Here is a 19512-nt window from a genome sequence, read left to right as displayed (position 1 = left end):
ATACCAGCGTCCACCGCGCCCGTCTCTGTTTATACCGTTAATTCTGATATTTGAATCTGCATATTATCACTTTTAAAGTTCGGTATTGGCTGTTGCTAAACATTTATTTTAATTATTGTTTGCCTGCAGACGTTCTGGTGGGTCTTGGTAGTTTTGTCATGGTTTTACCATGCTAAAACCACATCGGATGTGCTCGTGTTCCATTGGCACGAGACATTACTCTGCCTTTATAAACTGTACATTTTTTTTGTGCCATTTGTAAAATAAAATATACACAACATGTGCTTTAAAACACTGTTTTAGTAGGTTTTTAGGTGAACACTTGTGCAGTGTGCACATGTCAGCAGATTATATATAGGATTTAAAGCTTGTCATGTAAACGCGCACATCAATCAGATCACTTTATTGACCGTTCAAGTAAACACTACATTCCAAACCTGCATGCGCACAGCCCGAGAGTGGACTGCTCCGGGAATGCTCTAAAATCACGCCGCGAGAACAATCCGCTCAGCACCGCATAAAGTCAAACATACCCGCTGACTTGACCCTTGCTTATTTCTGTATGAAAGCATGCTGCGTCTTACGTGTTATTGTTGTTTATTGTTGTTGCGATTCAGTTTATAACCATCACCAGTTCATACTGGAATCTGATATTGGCCACATTAAAAAAAAATAGTGTGAACAGCCGAACAAAAAATCAGATCTGAGCAAAAAAATCGGAATTGAGCATTAAGGCTTGCAGTGTGAACGTAGTCTTGGTCTTCCCACTGATCCCATAATAAACAATGCATCCTAGGCCAGATTTACTAAACGGGGCAAAATAGCGTGAGAGCACAATTTTAAAAAAGCGCCGATGGGAGCAGAAATTTCTGTAAGTGATTTACTAACAAGGCGCACATTATAAAACGCAGATGCAATATCTCATTCCCATAATGACCAAGGCGATCTATCAAGAGCAGTGCAAATTAGCGCAGGGTTAGACATGCTTTTTGGGCATTAAATAAAGCCGCAAATACCACTACAATGAGGAGCGTAAATCTTAGTAAATCACGTTGCGTGATTAATTTAAATACTCTCCTTCCATAACGTTTGCGTCTGAAGAGGAAACTCCTACAAATGCATATGCAATAAGGTCAGTCGCAAAAACAGCTGTGTCCACGGATTTTCAGCATTAATATTCATTGTGTGTCTTTAGTAAATACCAACAGTAGTTTTTTTACGCCAAAAGAGGCATTTGTGCTGCTGCAAGCAGTAAATCTGTAGTTCACCCAAAAATTTACTTTCCATAGTAGGAATAAAAATTACTATGGTCAAGTCAATGGGGACCATTTTGGGTGAACTGTTGCTTTAATACCTCTCTTTCTTTCTCTCGGTGCCTTCTATTGGCATGATTCATCATTATATGATTGGTTTATGCACACTGACTGCCTTTTCTGACCTGTTTTAGCTCAAATCTTTTTATATATATATATATATATATATATATACACATGCTCTGGGAATTGTAGGTCTCACATGACATCAACTCACCACCATTGAACAATAATCCGTAATTTTCAAACATAATGTAGCAAAAAATGAAAACTCTATCAATGTTTGCTCACCCTCATGCCTTGCTTCTGTAAATGACGAAATGAGATGTCAGGATTTTTCCATGCATTGAAGGTGAATAGTGACCATGTCAAGATTTAAAAAATAACTTCACAGATGTTCACAGAAAACCACAGTCTTTCTTTCTTTCACACTCTTTCTCACTCGGGCCATGCAGATGAGGCTTTCAGGCTTCAGTTGGATTCAGCCATGTGTACTGTATGCTGTGAATTTTCGCATCTGGAGTGTTTCCAAATCAGCCTGATGGTTAATTACAATTTGATGTTTAATTCTTTCATGTTCAAGATGAAATGATTGACGCTTCCTTCTTTAAAGGGCATATGTTTTTTTCTCATTAAAACATTACATTTCAATTAGACCAACAATGTTATTTTTAACAAATTGATTGATATGATGTTTTTAAGATTCTTATGCACAAGTGCTTTTTAGAAGTCATCGCTGCATTCCATGAATTTGCTGACACTAGAATCCCACTTTCTGGACATGGACGTGTCTGTTAGACTTGTCAGATCATCCCAACAGGTTTTTTTCCTGAACAAAGCTCTTTTCTTCACTCTGTTCGGGCTGCTAGATGAATGTGAAGATGACTTGGGTCCTCCGTGGCCTCAGCTTCAGTGTGTCTTTGATGCATCTTTAATGAAGTGGGGGCTCTATGTGGGCCTGAGGGAGAAATGGCAATGTGACTCTTCAGAACACCTGACCGTTTGCATGAGAGTCTTGCTCGTAAAACATTGACAAATAGATGTGAAAACCATCAGCCTTTGGTGAGGTTCAGACCTCTAAAATATCCTTGGTTTTAGATTAAAAAGTGAGCGAGACAAAAGCCAGTATGGGGAAAACATATAGTACAGCTGCTTCCCAGATCAGCATAGCCTCTCTCTCTCTCTCTCTCTCTCTCTCTCTCTGTCAGTGGCTATATTTTTTATTTGAAGGATGGCATTTTGTAACTTTGATTTAAGAATATAAGAGGTATGTCTTCCTTTTGCTTTAATAACACAATTCACTCATTGACTCCTCAAATGCTTTTTGAAATTTAAAATGAAAAGAAATCGGTATATTTTTTATTAGATATGATTTGCACAAAAAATCAGTATATACTGTTGCATTATACTGAAAATGTGCGTTTTTTGCCTATTCCATCACAAATTTGCTTTGGTAATGCGTATAAAAGCCATTCATGTGGTATCATGAAATGTTTTGCTCTATTTGTGTGATAGTTCAGCTCTCAGCCAGTTTGGCGGACTATCAAATATAAAAACAACACTTTTCACTACATTGGCTTGCTGGTTTTGTTTGGTTTTCCTGCTAAATTTAAAAACAGTGGTCGACTGAACGGCCACAGTTGTGGACAGAGCAACAGTACGCTCATATAAACAAGCGCACAAACACACATAAATGAATGCACTCTAGAAGTATAGTGACACAGATTTGATACTCAACGTTGGCTGGCCAAGTGCAGTAAATCCAATTACAAGGATCAGAGGGCTGAGAACGATGTAGCAGCCCTAGTCTGAACCACACACCTGCCAGGCCTGCCCCTTCCTCTCTCTCTCTCTCTCTCTCTCTCTCTCTCTCTCTCTCTCAACACTCGCAAAGAGGGCTTGTTTGTGGTTTAAAGAGATAGTTCACCCAAAAATAAATTCAATTTTATGCAAATTTACTCTTGCTCAAGTTGATCTAATCCTGAATGACTGTCTTTTGAGCACATAAGGAGAAATCTAGAGGAATGTTCTGGTTGTTGGACTTTTTCAAGTAATCTGGACTGGAGCTTCTGGACTACAAAAAGGCACTATAAAAATATGATGCACACTTTATTTTTAACTTAATTAAATCTCAATCGGCTTCTTACACAAACGATATAAATCTATTGCTTTCAGAATAATTGGATTGTGTTTTGTGTCCATTTTGATGCTCCAGTCCCCATTAACTGTAATGGTATAGAAAAAATAGCTTGTTTTACCTTATAGCTAAACATTATTGATACGGTTTGTACACCTGACACTTACATTATAATACAAACGTGGACTCAAATACAAAACGTATGTGAATTTATGTAAGCATGTGCGCTCATAAATCTGCTACAACTGGCCACAACTGTTCCTCTGTGAGTGTTGATGAAACAGCTGTCTCATGGCACTGTGCCACAGGTTAGGAGCGCTGGCTGACCGTGCCATTGTTACCTTCCACTTCAGAATGTGAGCTGAACAGGTGGTTTATGAATGGCGCTGAAACACCATCCTTCATTCCTTATTCCTCCTGTCTGCACGGCATCTGCATGTGAAGAGCAGTGAAACAGCACCCCCTAGTGACCGCAACAGGAACACTTGCCAACAAAAAAGTAGAAAGACACGTGAAGGACCTCATTAGAAGAACAGAACAGAGAACATAAATGGTGACTGTAGAGTATATCAATCATTCTAAGAGATATTAAAATGTCTGGTGAGTCCTGGATGATGATTGTGATTTCTATATGAAATAAAGAGAAAGAGTCCTGAAATAATAAGTGTTATGTGTTGTGGAGCATCTGTGCAGCAGGGTTAGAAGTTAAAAAGGGCTCTGAAATCTGTGGTCACTATCTCTAAAGTAAGTATTGTCGAATGGGTGACCAGTATAAAGTAAAGATCTGTGTAACATAATAGTGATCCGTTAATTATTTAAAACAAAATTATAATGAAGCGTATTGTGGTGTTTTTTATTTTATTGCCTACAGCAGGTGTTTTATTTGATGTTGATTGTTAAGAATATAATTAGTTTAATAATTTTTTGCTGTATTATTAAAGAAGATTGAAGTATTTAGATGTAAATAGATGATACACAGTTTTTTATGCATAGGGCTGTCACGATATCAGATTTTCACTTACACAATTATCACTAATAGCATTATCGCGGTGTCTTTTAAAATAAAAATCACACTTTGAGTGCTGAATAATTTGCGATATTATCAAATGTTTATATGTGTTAACATGATATTGATGTTCATTTAAATTATTGTAGTGTTTTTATAAATGATTTATCTGTGCAGTTTATTTAGTTTATTTTAATTTATGTGCCCTCATAATCTTTCAAACGTAAACCTTCCCTCCGAAACAACTTCTCTTCCTTTTGACAGGTTATGGCTTGAGGGAGGGGCTATCGAGGATTCATTTTTGCTCCACCCCTCAAGCAACATGTCGCTGATAAATACAAATCTGTCTCCATTTTGTTAGCAATGCCCCACTACTTACAATCTAGTCAGTTCTCGGTGAACGAAATCCCGCCTCCCACATTTCTTTCTCATATCAGAAGCTGCTTCACTTGGAAATATGTCACAATAAGGTGGTAAAGACAGTCACTTTTAATATCATGGTTTTTGTCAAAACCGGTATATGACAACCTTAGAAAATTTCAAAATGACCCTCAAAATGAATCCCAGAAGGAATGTTGCCCTATTTAAAGAAATACACTTTTTACACGTTTTATCGAAGGCCGTTTAAACAGTCAGCAAGATAAACTTAGAAATGTTTAAATAAATGCAACAAAACCAGAAATAGCAAGTGTGCTGTTTCAGGTGGGCATTAAGTGTGTGTGTATCTAGGTGGCCAGCTGTTCAGTCTGTAAAGGGCACAGATTGTTGCAGTAGGCAGAATAGAAAACGTCCAGTAAAAGGCACACAGGTTGATTTTCAACTGTGTAACAGATACTGTACGCTTGAGTTCCTAACTGATAAGATGCTCCTGCCGCACACACCTGCATCACAGCACTTTAACTTCCTGAAGTGGTGACAATAGCAGTGGCCGGCTATCACTGCAGACTCACCGCGCTGCCAACACAAAGCCCGTCTATTATAGCTCCAGCCTTCAGTATCTGCACAGTCATAGTAACCCTGTCCAAATAGAGCCGGTCGGCCCAATAAATTCAGAGATATGTTTGACTCGAAGCCAGGTTTATCCTTTTAAATGAGTTCCCTTCACTGTGCAAGTGGCAGGATTTATGTCATGCATATATATTGAATCTGTGTCACATTTTTAATTGTGAGATTATGCTTTGACCTACTAGTAATATAAAACTGTGGCGTTTATGGAGGAGCGGTGCATTGTGGGTGAATGGTGACTCTGCTGTGACGTGTCTCGGGTGTTAGTGGATGATTCTAAATCAGGATTTTCAAGGGATAAAACCTCAAGAGGTCTCACCTACTGGGCAGTCGTGGCGCAAACACTTTTCTCCATTCGTTATAAATACGCCTCCTCCTCCAGGAGTGCAGCAGTCAATCTTCACTGTTTATGCAGAAGAATATTCAACACTGACTCATAAAAAGCTGGAATGAATTCAGCGTGGTGAACATACTCGCTTCCTAAGCTTTTTGAAGGCCTGTTTTAATGATGTACCTAAGCTTTAACAGGTTTGGTAATTGTGAATTTTTAAAACACTGCATCCTTGTTCTGAAAACATAAAGGCAGAAAAATAAACCCTGTTGTAGAATAAACAAGTATGCAGAACTATCTGGATTCATAACAAATAGCATAACAAAAAAGCAAGTGGATTTATATACTGCATAATTATTAATTATGCAGTATATAAAGTTAATATATAGTTAATGTGCGTACATATTATTTTCTGGGACTTTTGCTCTTGAGGTAATAATACTGTAGAAGTGTGATACTGTTACTTAAATCTTATTCAATTACAATATACCGTTTTTTCATTCTTCCTAATTTAATATCAAGCCTTTAGAGGCTTTTTTATTTGTTATTAAATATTCAATAAAATCACTTAGTCTTTGACCTACAGCAATGCATTCATTGTGTTTGACTCTCTCTGTAGCCTCTACGGTGGTGTCGTTCTCATTCGATGTCGGGAACGGGCCTGTGGAGCTGAACGTTCACTCTACCAGTCCTGTGAACGATGACCAGTGGCACCGGGTGAGTGCAGAGAGGAACACGAAAGAAGCCATTCTGACACTAGACCAGAAATTCAAAGAGATCCGACCTGCTCCTACGCAAGGACACACACGTCTGGAGCTCTACAGCCAGCTTTATGTTGGTAAGAACCACACACATTCGACAGATACATTCTACACTGGTCCCAAATATGCTTTTTCATTTAAAACAGTAGCTGCATATTACACAGCCACATATACACAATGACACATTTGTTTTACATACGTCTACACGTGTAGAGAAGTGCTAACCAGATGCGCAAAAGCATGCTCGCATATTTTCATAAACTGTCTTTTTCCGAGGAGTTAGTGAGACTTGTATTTAGGAGACCTGGAGGACAATGAAGGATTTGTTTTCATTACCACATTCAAACAAAAAACAAACAAGATCCCTCCGCATTCTCTATCTGTTCTTTTGTCAGTTTTATGTATTAATTCGTTCATTTATTTTTCTTGCTCTATTCTCTATCTCTGTCTGTCTTTGCTGAAAAGTCGTTTCTTGGAGTTCTTGAGCTCTTTGTTCTCTCCTGAAAGTGTATTTATAGTCAGCAGTGTAAAAGCAGGTGCAGCTACTTAAACCTTAATGACACAGGACCTACTGGGAGCTCACCGGTCACCTCCAAAGTGAGAAAAATCCACTGGTTGAAGAGACTGTTAGGAATGGGTTTGACTGAATAGGGCTGAAAAAGTGCTAGGACGCAGCAGGGCATGTGTCTAATAATTGTGTGCGTGTGTGTGTGTGTGTGTGTGGGGGGGGGAAGGGTAAACCCTACGGTATGGGGACAAAATGTCCCCACAAAGATGGCAATATCCAAAACCCTTGTCCTTGTGGGGACATTTTTTTGTCCCCATGAGGAAACAAGCTTATAAATCATACAGAATACAGTTTTTTGTGATTCTTAGGTTTAGGGGGTGGGTTAGGGTTAGGGAATATGATATACAGTTTGTACAGAATAAAAACCATTGCATCTATGGGATGTCCCCATAAAACATGGAAACCCAACATGTGTGTGCATGCGTGCGTGTGTGTGCGTGCGTGCGTGTGCGTGTGTGTGTGTGTGTGTGTGTTAACGTACTAACATGAAGCTAGTCGTGTCACTCATAAGGCAAATTATCTCTTGAACAGAATGGCTTTGGGCATTCATTGTGCGATTTTGTTCTTTGACTTATTCTTTTCAGCAAATGACTTTGATGCTCATTAAGAGAATATGGAAAGATTATTCGCCGATATGGCTCTCTTGAGGGAGCTTTTAGAACGCACGTCTAGGTTGTGCATTTAATAGTACATGTCTAGAATATTTCTTTTTTGAACAAGCTTTTCAGTCAAGTCAATTTAAGTCAATTGTGGATAAATTCATCAGAGAATTCCTTCATCTTAATGGGACAGTTCACCCAAAAATAAATATTCTGTCATCGTTTACTCACCCTCGAGTTGTCTGTTTGAATTTCTTCATTCAGATATTTGAAGGAATGCTTGTAACCAAACAGCTCTTGGCCACCATTGACTGCCATAGTAGGAAAAATGACAACGGTAGTCAAAAGTGCCCCCAAAACTGTTTACCATCCTACATTCTTCAAAATATCTTCTTTTGTGTTTAACAGAACAAAGAAATTTATAAAGCAAATTTTCCTACTATGTTAGTCAATGGTGGCCATGAACTGTTTGGTTAGAAGCATTTTTCCAAATTTATACAGATTTGGAACAACTTAAAGGGGTCATATGGCGCGAGCACATGTTTTTCTGTGTCTTTGGTGTGTTATAAGTTGCCCATGTTAATTACAGAAAAAATAAGAATAATCCCTTACTTTACTTTTTCAAGTGAAAAGCAATTGAATTACAGTAACTAATTACTTAGTAACCAGTTACACCCAACACTGGTAGTCAGCAATGAAATTAATGGCTCAAATTTTATTGTAAAAAAAATGTCTTATGAATTCTTTTACAGTAACTGTATGGCCGCAAACTGTGGATTTGTTTTCTCTAAATAGAAATTTTGTGTACATTCACTTACATTTGAGAGCTAAATATATCAAATTTAATATGATATGAGCTGGTTTTATGGTGCCTTTTTTAGCCCTCAACAGCATCTCCTTCGCTTTTATTGTATGCAAGAGAAGTTTCCAGTTTTTGTTCTGCTGAATAAAGTCGGTAACAGCATGAGTGATTTTTTTAAGTGAACTCATTAAATAAAGTTTAAATTTGCCCTTCTTAAACTCCATCAAACACATTATCTGGGCAGCAGAAAGCCACATTTCTAACACCCTCACATGCACCCCTGCACCCAATCCTGAGCCAGTGTGTCCTTTAGCCGGCTATATTTTCCCAGGAAGCCGTGTATCTCTCAAGGGCTCTGAAGAAGCACATGGAGGGCTAGAAATCAGCTTACTGGCTCCATTTGTAGAGACGGCACCTCCTGCAGCCACCCTGTCCTCAACTCAGGGGCACAAAACACTCGGGTTAGGACGTCACATTCCCTGCGCTTGTATTTACAAATACGTTCCCGAATCCTCACAAAACTCATTATTTTTACACCCTGCTGCTTTACAGTTCCTTTGGTCTGAGAGAAGCAAATCTCATTCTCCTCCCTTTTTAAATAAAAATAGTAAAAAATGTAGGTGAGACCGAGCAGAGAGAACAGCGACGCGCTTAGTGATTTCTCAGAGGCGGGTGACAGCAAGGCATCAATCACTAGATGCGGGTATGCTGGAAAGGACGGCCAACTGGGCATTATGCATACAGCACGTGTAGAAGTCTACAGACCCATCTGTGGAGAAGACAGCACTCTCGGCTTTGAGTGTTTGTGCTGCTAGTGGGGTATGGATGCATACAAAGTGGCCCTGAATGAGGCTGGCATGATGATAATATGGGGAAACAGGAAGCTATTAGTGCTTATTGCTGCTCACTTTTCCCCAGCAGTAGCACTGTCCTCTGGAGAGCAGGAGGTTATTGGCATCCGTTAAGGAAGGGCTTCAACATGACAGATGTGCTCACTTTTTATATTCAGCTTCTTACTGAGGGATTCTGCTCAGCTACAGTTTCTGCTTATACGTGAGAGCGGCACTGCCAATTTGTAAGAAAGAAAAATCTTGCTAATGTTTCAATTATTGCTCATAAACATATTAGAATGCAATTTCTTAGAAGTTTTATGCATCTCACAATTGACTTCTGAGGAAAAAATCCAAGTAATCTCAAATCTCTCCTATAGATATTGTCATCAAAAGAGTATGAACTACACCGTTTTATCTGCTTTTTGGAGACCTTTTAAAGGCATCATGTATTCACCCTCATGTCATTCAAAACCTGTATCTTCTGTGGAACACAACAAAAAGATATTTTGAGAAATGTGGTTTTGTGTCCATACAGTGGAAGTCAATGGAGGCCAATGCTGTTTGGTTACCAGCATTCTCCAAAATATCGTCTTTTGTGTTCATACAGGTTTGGAATGACATGAAAGTGAGTAAATGATGACAGAAGTTTCATTTTTAGATAAACAAGAAATACTACACTTCACATTACTCCATTCATGTCCTGAAATGTCTGTGAAAGAGCAAATCTGAGCGATAACATTTAAGATGAGAAAAGTGTAACAAGTCTGTTTTGGTCCATTTGGAGATTTTATTTAAAGAGCCCAGACTCATTCACCACTTCGCCTGGTACAGTGGCATCAGAGTAAAACAGAGACACCGGTGCAGTACAGACAGGAAAAAACAAAGTTGAAAGTACATGTGTGCTATTTGTATCAGTGTCTGAGTTTAAGCCTCAGTGACTGAGCTTGTTGACAGCACCAGCAGGTCATCATGTGCAGGACCCAGCGTAAACACTCCAGAGCTTTTCTCTAAGGCTGGATGTTCACATGCTGCACGCATCCATCCTGAAAAGAAGAGAAATCAGCCCTGGCTGCAGGCCAGATATTAAGAATGTGATATTAAGGGTGTATTCAGATCAGCCTTGTGTGTGTGCGTGCGTGCGTGCGTGCGTGCGTTCGTGCGTGCGTGCGTGCGTGCGTGCGTGCGTGTGTGTGTGTGTGTGTGTGTGTGTGCGCGCAGAAGTGCAGATTGTGAAATTGAAGCTCTCTTTTTCTAGCCTTCCATTATGTCTCATCGATTTATGCTGAGACTCCTAATCCTACTTCCTTATTTTGGTCTGCCTGGTTTTCTTCAGTAACGACTCAAAACTGAGGCGTGAAATGAGCGAGCAGCATCACGTACGGTTAGTTTAGAACGGATGTGAGATTTCAGTCATGTAGATCAGCTGCCCTGTCTCTTCTGGCTTGGTGCAGCAACCAAAAGTCAGTATTGACAAAAATCAGTTATTGATTAATAATATTGATTGATTTGATGTGAGATAGAGAGGCTAAGGGATGCAGCTATAATGTTTTATGCAATATTTTCTTTAAATAAAAAATATATTTTTTGTTTACATGTGTGTGTATATTGAACAAACTGTATTAAATTAGTCCAAGATTAAATTAAATAATGCTAACTTGGTAGCATTTGTGCTAACTTTAAACAGATGAATTGTGTATCTATAGAGGTTCTGACCTTTACAAAGATTGAAAAGTTTGAAATAAAGTTTGAAAGACCATGTTTTATGCTCGTGTGTGTCAAACCCAGTCTTAAAAAAAAGGATATTCTGGAGCTTTATCTGCCCAGTACGCCCTCGAAAAGCATATCAAAATGTCACCTCTGTAGTGCTGACTGCAAATGAGGTCTGAGCACATGCCACAGTCTTCTGATTCACAATTAGACTACGTTCACACTGCTACCAAAATCTGATTTTTTTGCTCATATGCGACCCAGATCTGTTTACTGCATGACACTAGCTACGTTTACATAGATCAATGTAATCTGATTAAAAATCCAATCTGAAGGAAAACACTCCATATAAACACATCAATCAGATTAAAAATACCTAAACCGATTGAAATTTCAGTCGGATTTTAAGGGGTGGTTTATGCCATTTGTAATCCGCTTGATAGGACATGTAAACACTTGATCAGATTAAAAACCGAAGTAGGAAGTTGTGCGCATGTGCAAAGAGGGCATATGATGCACAGAACGAGCAGTTGTTGCTAAAGAAATCATAAATCTGACAAAGCGGTACAAATTTCCATATGCTTGTCATCTCTAAATGAACATATTATGTTTTTATGCATTTCAAATGTCTTGACTGTTTTCCCGGAGTGAGTTTTTAACTGCAATTTCTCAGATTCTTTTTAAAACATGATACATTTGCAGATGTACAAATATAGGCTAAAATATCTAATCATAAAATTTCTTTTATATTCGTAGTACTGAACATTTCTTTTATTTATCGTTTACTTACATGTGCTTTGGAAGGATTTACTGGTTTTACCATGGTAAGTTGCTGTAACGACATTGCTTCATTGACATGTAGACATTATTTTGCGTTTATGAATTGTACATTATTATGCTGGTGTCTGTGACATAAAGTAAACACATCTGTGCTTATAACACTGTTTGAGTTGCCATTTTGTGAATATTGTAATGATACCAGCGTCCACCGCGCCCGTCTCTGTTTATACCGTTAATTCTGATATTTGAATCTGCATATTATCACTTTTAAAGTTCGGTATTGGCTGTTGCTAAACATTTATTTTAATTATTGTTTGCCTGCAGACGTTCTGGTGGGTCTTGGTAGTTTTGTCATGGTTTTACCATGCTAAAACCACATCGGATGTGCTCGTGTTCCATTGGCACGAGACATTACTCTGCCTTTATAAACTGTACATTTTTTTTGTGCCATTTGTAAAATAAAATATACACAACATGTGCTTTAAAACACTGTTTTAGTAGGTTTTTAGGTGAACACTTGTGCAGTGTGCACATGTCAGCAGATTATATATAGGATTTAAAGCTTGTCATGTAAACGCGCACATCAATCAGATCACTTTATTGACCGTTCAAGTAAACACTACATTCCAAACCTGCATGCGCACAGCCCGAGAGTGGACTGCTCCGGGAATGCTCTAAAATCACGCCGCGAGAACAATCCGCTCAGCACCGCATAAAGTCAAACATACCCGCTGACTTGACCCTTGCTTATTTCTGTATGAAAGCATGCTGCGTCTTACGTGTTATTGTTGTTTATTGTTGTTGCGATTCAGTTTATAACCATCACCAGTTCATACTGGAATCTGATATTGGCCACATTAAAAAAAAATAGTGTGAACAGCCGAACAAAAAATCAGATCTGAGCAAAAAAATCGGAATTGAGCATTAAGGCTTGCAGTGTGAACGTAGTCTTGGTCTTCCCACTGATCCCATAATAAACAATGCATCCTAGGCCAGATTTACTAAACGGGGCAAAATAGCGTGAGAGCACAATTTTAAAAAAGCGCCGATGGGAGCAGAAATTTCTGTAAGTGATTTACTAACAAGGCGCACATTATAAAACGCAGATGCAATATCTCATTCCCATAATGACCAAGGCGATCTATCAAGAGCAGTGCAAATTAGCGCAGGGTTAGACATGCTTTTTGGGCATTAAATAAAGCCGCAAATACCACTACAATGAGGAGCGTAAATCTTAGTAAATCACGTTGCGTGATTAATTTAAATACTCTCCTTCCATAACGTTTGCGTCTGAAGAGGAAACTCCTACAAATGCATATGCAATAAGGTCAGTCGCAAAAACAGCTGTGTCCACGGATTTTCAGCATTAATATTCATTGTGTGTCTTTAGTAAATACCAACAGTAGTTTTTTTACGCCAAAAGAGGCATTTGTGCTGCTGCAAGCAGTAAATCTGTAGTTCACCCAAAAATTTACTTTCCATAGTAGGAATAAAAATTACTATGGTCAAGTCAATGGGGACCATTTTGGGTGAACTGTTGCTTTAATACCTCTCTTTCTTTCTCTCGGTGCCTTCTATTGGCATGATTCATCATTATATGATTGGTTTATGCACACTGACTGCCTTTTCTGACCTGTTTTAGCTCAAATCTTTTTATATATATATATATATATATATATATACACATGCTCTGGGAATTGTAGGTCTCACATGACATCAACTCACCACCATTGAACAATAATCCGTAATTTTCAAACATAATGTAGCAAAAAATGAAAACTCTATCAATGTTTGCTCACCCTCATGCCTTGCTTCTGTAAATGACGAAATGAGATGTCAGGATTTTTCCATGCATTGAAGGTGAATAGTGACCATGTCAAGATTTAAAAAATAACTTCACAGATGTTCACAGAAAACCACAGTCTTTCTTTCTTTCACACTCTTTCTCACTCGGGCCATGCAGATGAGGCTTTCAGGCTTCAGTTGGATTCAGCCATGTGTACTGTATGCTGTGAATTTTCGCATCTGGAGTGTTTCCAAATCAGCCTGATGGTTAATTACAATTTGATGTTTAATTCTTTCATGTTCAAGATGAAATGATTGACGCTTCCTTCTTTAAAGGGCATATGTTTTTTTCTCATTAAAACATTACATTTCAATTAGACCAACAATGTTATTTTTAACAAATTGATTGATATGATGTTTTTAAGATTCTTATGCACAAGTGCTTTTTAGAAGTCATCGCTGCATTCCATGAATTTGCTGACACTAGAATCCCACTTTCTGGACATGGACGTGTCTGTTAGACTTGTCAGATCATCCCAACAGGTTTTTTTCCTGAACAAAGCTCTTTTCTTCACTCTGTTCGGGCTGCTAGATGAATGTGAAGATGACTTGGGTCCTCCGTGGCCTCAGCTTCAGTGTGTCTTTGATGCATCTTTAATGAAGTGGGGGCTCTATGTGGGCCTGAGGGAGAAATGGCAATGTGACTCTTCAGAACACCTGACCGTTTGCATGAGAGTCTTGCTCGTAAAACATTGACAAATAGATGTGAAAACCATCAGCCTTTGGTGAGGTTCAGACCTCTAAAATATCCTTGGTTTTAGATTAAAAAGTGAGCGAGACAAAAGCCAGTATGGGGAAAACATATAGTACAGCTGCTTCCCAGATCAGCATAGCCTCTCTCTCTCTCTCTCTCTCTCTCTCTCTCTGTCAGTGGCTATATTTTTTATTTGAAGGATGGCATTTTGTAACTTTGATTTAAGAATATAAGAGGTATGTCTTCCTTTTGCTTTAATAACACAATTCACTCATTGACTCCTCAAATGCTTTTTGAAATTTAAAATGAAAAGAAATCGGTATATTTTTTATTAGATATGATTTGCACAAAAAATCAGTATATACTGTTGCATTATACTGAAAATGTGCGTTTTTTGCCTATTCCATCACAAATTTGCTTTGGTAATGCGTATAAAAGCCATTCATGTGGTATCATGAAATGTTTTGCTCTATTTGTGTGATAGTTCAGCTCTCAGCCAGTTTGGCGGACTATCAAATATAAAAACAACACTTTTCACTACATTGGCTTGCTGGTTTTGTTTGGTTTTCCTGCTAAATTTAAAAACAGTGGTCGACTGAACGGCCACAGTTGTGGACAGAGCAACAGTACGCTCATATAAACAAGCGCACAAACACACATAAATGAATGCACTCTAGAAGTATAGTGACACAGATTTGATACTCAACGTTGGCTGGCCAAGTGCAGTAAATCCAATTACAAGGATCAGAGGGCTGAGAACGATGTAGCAGCCCTAGTCTGAACCACACACCTGCCAGGCCTGCCCCTTCCTCTCTCTCTCTCTCTCTCTCTCTCTCTCTCTCTCTCTCTCAACACTCGCAAAGAGGGCTTGTTTGTGGTTTAAAGAGATAGTTCACCCAAAAATAAATTCAATTTTATGCAAATTTACTCTTGCTCAAGTTGATCTAATCCTGAATGACTGTCTTTTGAGCACATAAGGAGAAATCTAGAGGAATGTTCTGGTTGTTGGACTTTTTCAAGTAATCTGGACTGGAGCTTCTGGACTACAAAAAGGCACTATAAAAATATGATGCACACTTTATTTTTAACTTAATTAAATCTCAATCGGCTTCTTACACAAACGATATAAATCTATTGCTTTCAGAATAATTGGATTGTGTTTTGTGTCCATTTTGATGCTCCAGTCCCCATTAACTGTAATGGTATAGAAAAAATAGCTTGTTTTACCTTATAGCTAAACATTATTGATACGGTTTGTACACCTGACACTTACATTATAATACAAACGTGGACTCAAATACAAAACGTATGTGAATTTATGTAAGCATGTGCGCTCATAAATCTGCTACAACTGGCCACAACTGTTCCTCTGTGAGTGTTGATGAAACAGCTGTCTCATGGCACTGTGCCACAGGTTAGGAGCGCTGGCTGACCGTGCCATTGTTACCTTCCACTTCAGAATGTGAGCTGAACAGGTGGTTTATGAATGGCGCTGAAACACCATCCTTCATTCCTTATTCCTCCTGTCTGCACGGCATCTGCATGTGAAGAGCAGTGAAACAGCACCCCCTAGTGACCGCAACAGGAACACTTGCCAACAAAAAAGTAGAAAGACACGTGAAGGACCTCATTAGAAGAACAGAACAGAGAACATAAATGGTGACTGTAGAGTATATCAATCATTCTAAGAGATATTAAAATGTCTGGTGAGTCCTGGATGATGATTGTGATTTCTATATGAAATAAAGAGAAAGAGTCCTGAAATAATAAGTGTTATGTGTTGTGGAGCATCTGTGCAGCAGGGTTAGAAGTTAAAAAGGGCTCTGAAATCTGTGGTCACTATCTCTAAAGTAAGTATTGTCGAATGGGTGACCAGTATAAAGTAAAGATCTGTGTAACATAATAGTGATCCGTTAATTATTTAAAACAAAATTATAATGAAGCGTATTGTGGTGTTTTTTATTTTATTGCCTACAGCAGGTGTTTTATTTGATGTTGATTGTTAAGAATATAATTAGTTTAATAATTTTTTGCTGTATTATTAAAGAAGATTGAAGTATTTAGATGTAAATAGATGATACACAGTTTTTTATGCATAGGGCTGTCACGATATCAGATTTTCACTTACACAATTATCACTAATAGCATTATCGCGGTGTCTTTTAAAATAAAAATCACACTTTGAGTGCTGAATAATTTGCGATATTATCAAATGTTTATATGTGTTAACATGATATTGATGTTCATTTAAATTATTGTAGTGTTTTTATAAATGATTTATCTGTGCAGTTTATTTAGTTTATTTTAATTTATGTGCCCTCATAATCTTTCAAACGTAAACCTTCCCTCCGAAACAACTTCTCTTCCTTTTGACAGGTTATGGCTTGAGGGAGGGGCTATCGAGGATTCATTTTTGCTCCACCCCTCAAGCAACATGTCGCTGATAAATACAAATCTGTCTCCATTTTGTTAGCAATGCCCCACTACTTACAATCTAGTCAGTTCTCGGTGAACGAAATCCCGCCTCCCACATTTCTTTCTCATATCAGAAGCTGCTTCACTTGGAAATATGTCACAATAAGGTGGTAAAGACAGTCACTTTTAATATCATGGTTTTTGTCAAAACCGGTATATGACAACCTTAGAAAATTTCAAAATGACCCTCAAAATGAATCCCAGAAGGAATGTTGCCCTATTTAAAGAAATACACTTTTTACACGTTTTATCGAAGGCCGTTTAAACAGTCAGCAAGATAAACTTAGAAATGTTTAAATAAATGCAACAAAACCAGAAATAGCAAGTGTGCTGTTTCAGGTGGGCATTAAGTGTGTGTGTATCTAGGTGGCCAGCTGTTCAGTCTGTAAAGGGCACAGATTGTTGCAGTAGGCAGAATAGAAAACGTCCAGTAAAAGGCACACAGGTTGATTTTCAACTGTGTAACAGATACTGTACGCTTGAGTTCCTAACTGATAAGATGCTCCTGCCGCACACACCTGCATCACAGCACTTTAACTTCCTGAAGTGGTGACAATAGCAGTGGCCGGCTATCACTGCAGACTCACCGCGCTGCCAACACAAAGCCCGTCTATTATAGCTCCAGCCTTCAGTATCTGCACAGTCATAGTAACCCTGTCCAAATAGAGCCGGTCGGCCCAATAAATTCAGAGATATGTTTGACTCGAAGCCAGGTTTATCCTTTTAAATGAGTTTCCTTCACTGTGCAAGTGGCAGGATTTATGTCATGCATATATATTGAATCTGTGTCACATTTTTAATTGTGAGATTATGCTTTGACCTACTAGTAATATAAAACTGTGGCGTTTATGGAGGAGCGGTGCATTGTGGGTGAATGGTGACTCTGCTGTGACGTGTCTCGGGTGTTAGTGGATGATTCTAAATCAGGATTTTCAAGGGATAAAACCTCAAGAGGTCTCACCTACTGGGCAGTCGTGGCGCAAACACTTTTCTCCATTCGTTATAAATACGCCTCCTCCTCCAGGAGTGCAGCAGTCAATCTTCACTGTTTATGCAGAAGAATATTCAACACTGACTCATAAAAAGCTGGAATGAATTCAGCGTGGTGAACATACTCGCTTCCTAAGCTTTTTGAAGGCCTGTTTTAATGATGTACCTAAGCTTTAACAGGTTTGGTAATTGTGAATTTTTAAAACACTGCATCCTTGTTCTGAAAACATAAAGGCAGAAAAATAAACCCTGTTGTAGAATAAACAAGTATGCAGAACTATCTGGATTCATAACAAATAGCATAACAAAAAAGCAAGTGGATTTATATACTGCATAATTATTAATTATGCAGTATATAAAGTTAATATATAGTTAATGTGCGTACATATTATTTTCTGGGACTTTTGCTCTTGAGGTAATAATACTGTAGAAGTGTGATACTGTTACTTAAATCTTATTCAATTACAATATACCGTTTTTTCATTCTTCCTAATTTAATATCAAGCCTTTAGAGGCTTTTTTATTTGTTATTAAATATTCAATAAAATCACTTAGTCTTTGACCTACAGCAATGCATTCATTGTGTTTGACTCTCTCTGTAGCCTCTACGGTGGTGTCGTTCTCATTCGATGTCGGGAACGGGCCTGTGGAGCTGAACGTTCACTCTACCAGTCCTGTGAACGATGACCAGTGGCACCGGGTGAGTGCAGAGAGGAACACGAAAGAAGCCATTCTGACACTAGACCAGAAATTCAAAGAGATCCGACCTGCTCCTACGCAAGGACACACACGTCTGGAGCTCTACAGCCAGCTTTATGTTGGTAAGAACCTCACACATTCGACAGATACATTCTACACTGGTCCCAAATATGCTTTTTCATTTAAAACAGTAGCTGCATATTACACAGCCACATATACACAATGACACATTTGTTTTACATACGTCTACACGTGTAGAGAAGTGCTAACCAGATGCGCAAAAGCATGCTCGCATATTTTCATAAACTGTCTTTTTCCGAGGAGTTAGTGAGACTTGTATTTAGGAGACCTGGAGGACAATGAAGGATTTGTTTTCATTACCACATTCAAACAAAAAACAAACAAGATCCCTCCGCATTCTCTATCTGTTCTTTTGTCAGTTTTATGTATTAATTCGTTCATTTATTTTTCTTGCTCTATTCTCTATCTCTGTCTGTCTTTGCTGAAAAGTCGTTTCTTGGAGTTCTTGAGCTCTTTGTTCTCTCCTGAAAGTGTATTTATAGTCAGCAGTGTAAAAGCAGGTGCAGCTACTTAAACCTTAATGACACAGGACCTACTGGGAGCTCACCGGTCACCTCCAAAGTGAGAAAAATCCACTGGTTGAAGAGACTGTTAGGAATGGGTTTGACTGAATAGGGCTGAAAAAGTGCTAGGACGCAGCAGGGCATGTGTCTAATAATTGTGTGCGTGTGTGTGTGTGTGTGTGTGGGGGGGGGAAGGGTAAACCCTACGGTATGGGGACAAAATGTCCCCACAAAGATGGCAATATCCAAAACCCTTGTCCTTGTGGGGACATTTTTTTGTCCCCATGAGGAAACAAGCTTATAAATCATACAGAATACAGTTTTTTGTGATTCTTAGGTTTAGGGGGTGGGTTAGGGTTAGGGAATATGATATACAGTTTGTA

The 19512-nt window shown here is 38.5% G+C and overlaps 1 protein-coding gene across 1 annotated transcript in view; it reads left to right on the top strand.

The window, feature by feature from the left end:
- cntnap2a (contactin associated protein 2a) overlaps positions 1–19512 on the top strand; it is a 279945-nt gene that overhangs the window by 230631 nt on the left and 29802 nt on the right. Inside the window, exon 17 of the mRNA XM_057322754.1 lies at positions 6412–6630. Coding sequence (XP_057178737.1) covers positions 6412–6630 — 219 coding nt within the window. The remainder of the gene's footprint in view (positions 1–6411; positions 6631–19512) is intronic.

Source organism: Triplophysa rosa, linkage group LG23 (genome assembly GCF_024868665.1).
Source record: "Triplophysa rosa linkage group LG23, Trosa_1v2, whole genome shotgun sequence".
NCBI classification, from domain to species: domain Eukaryota; kingdom Metazoa; phylum Chordata; class Actinopteri; order Cypriniformes; family Nemacheilidae; genus Triplophysa; species Triplophysa rosa.
This window is presented reverse-complemented; position numbering and strand designations above follow the sequence as displayed.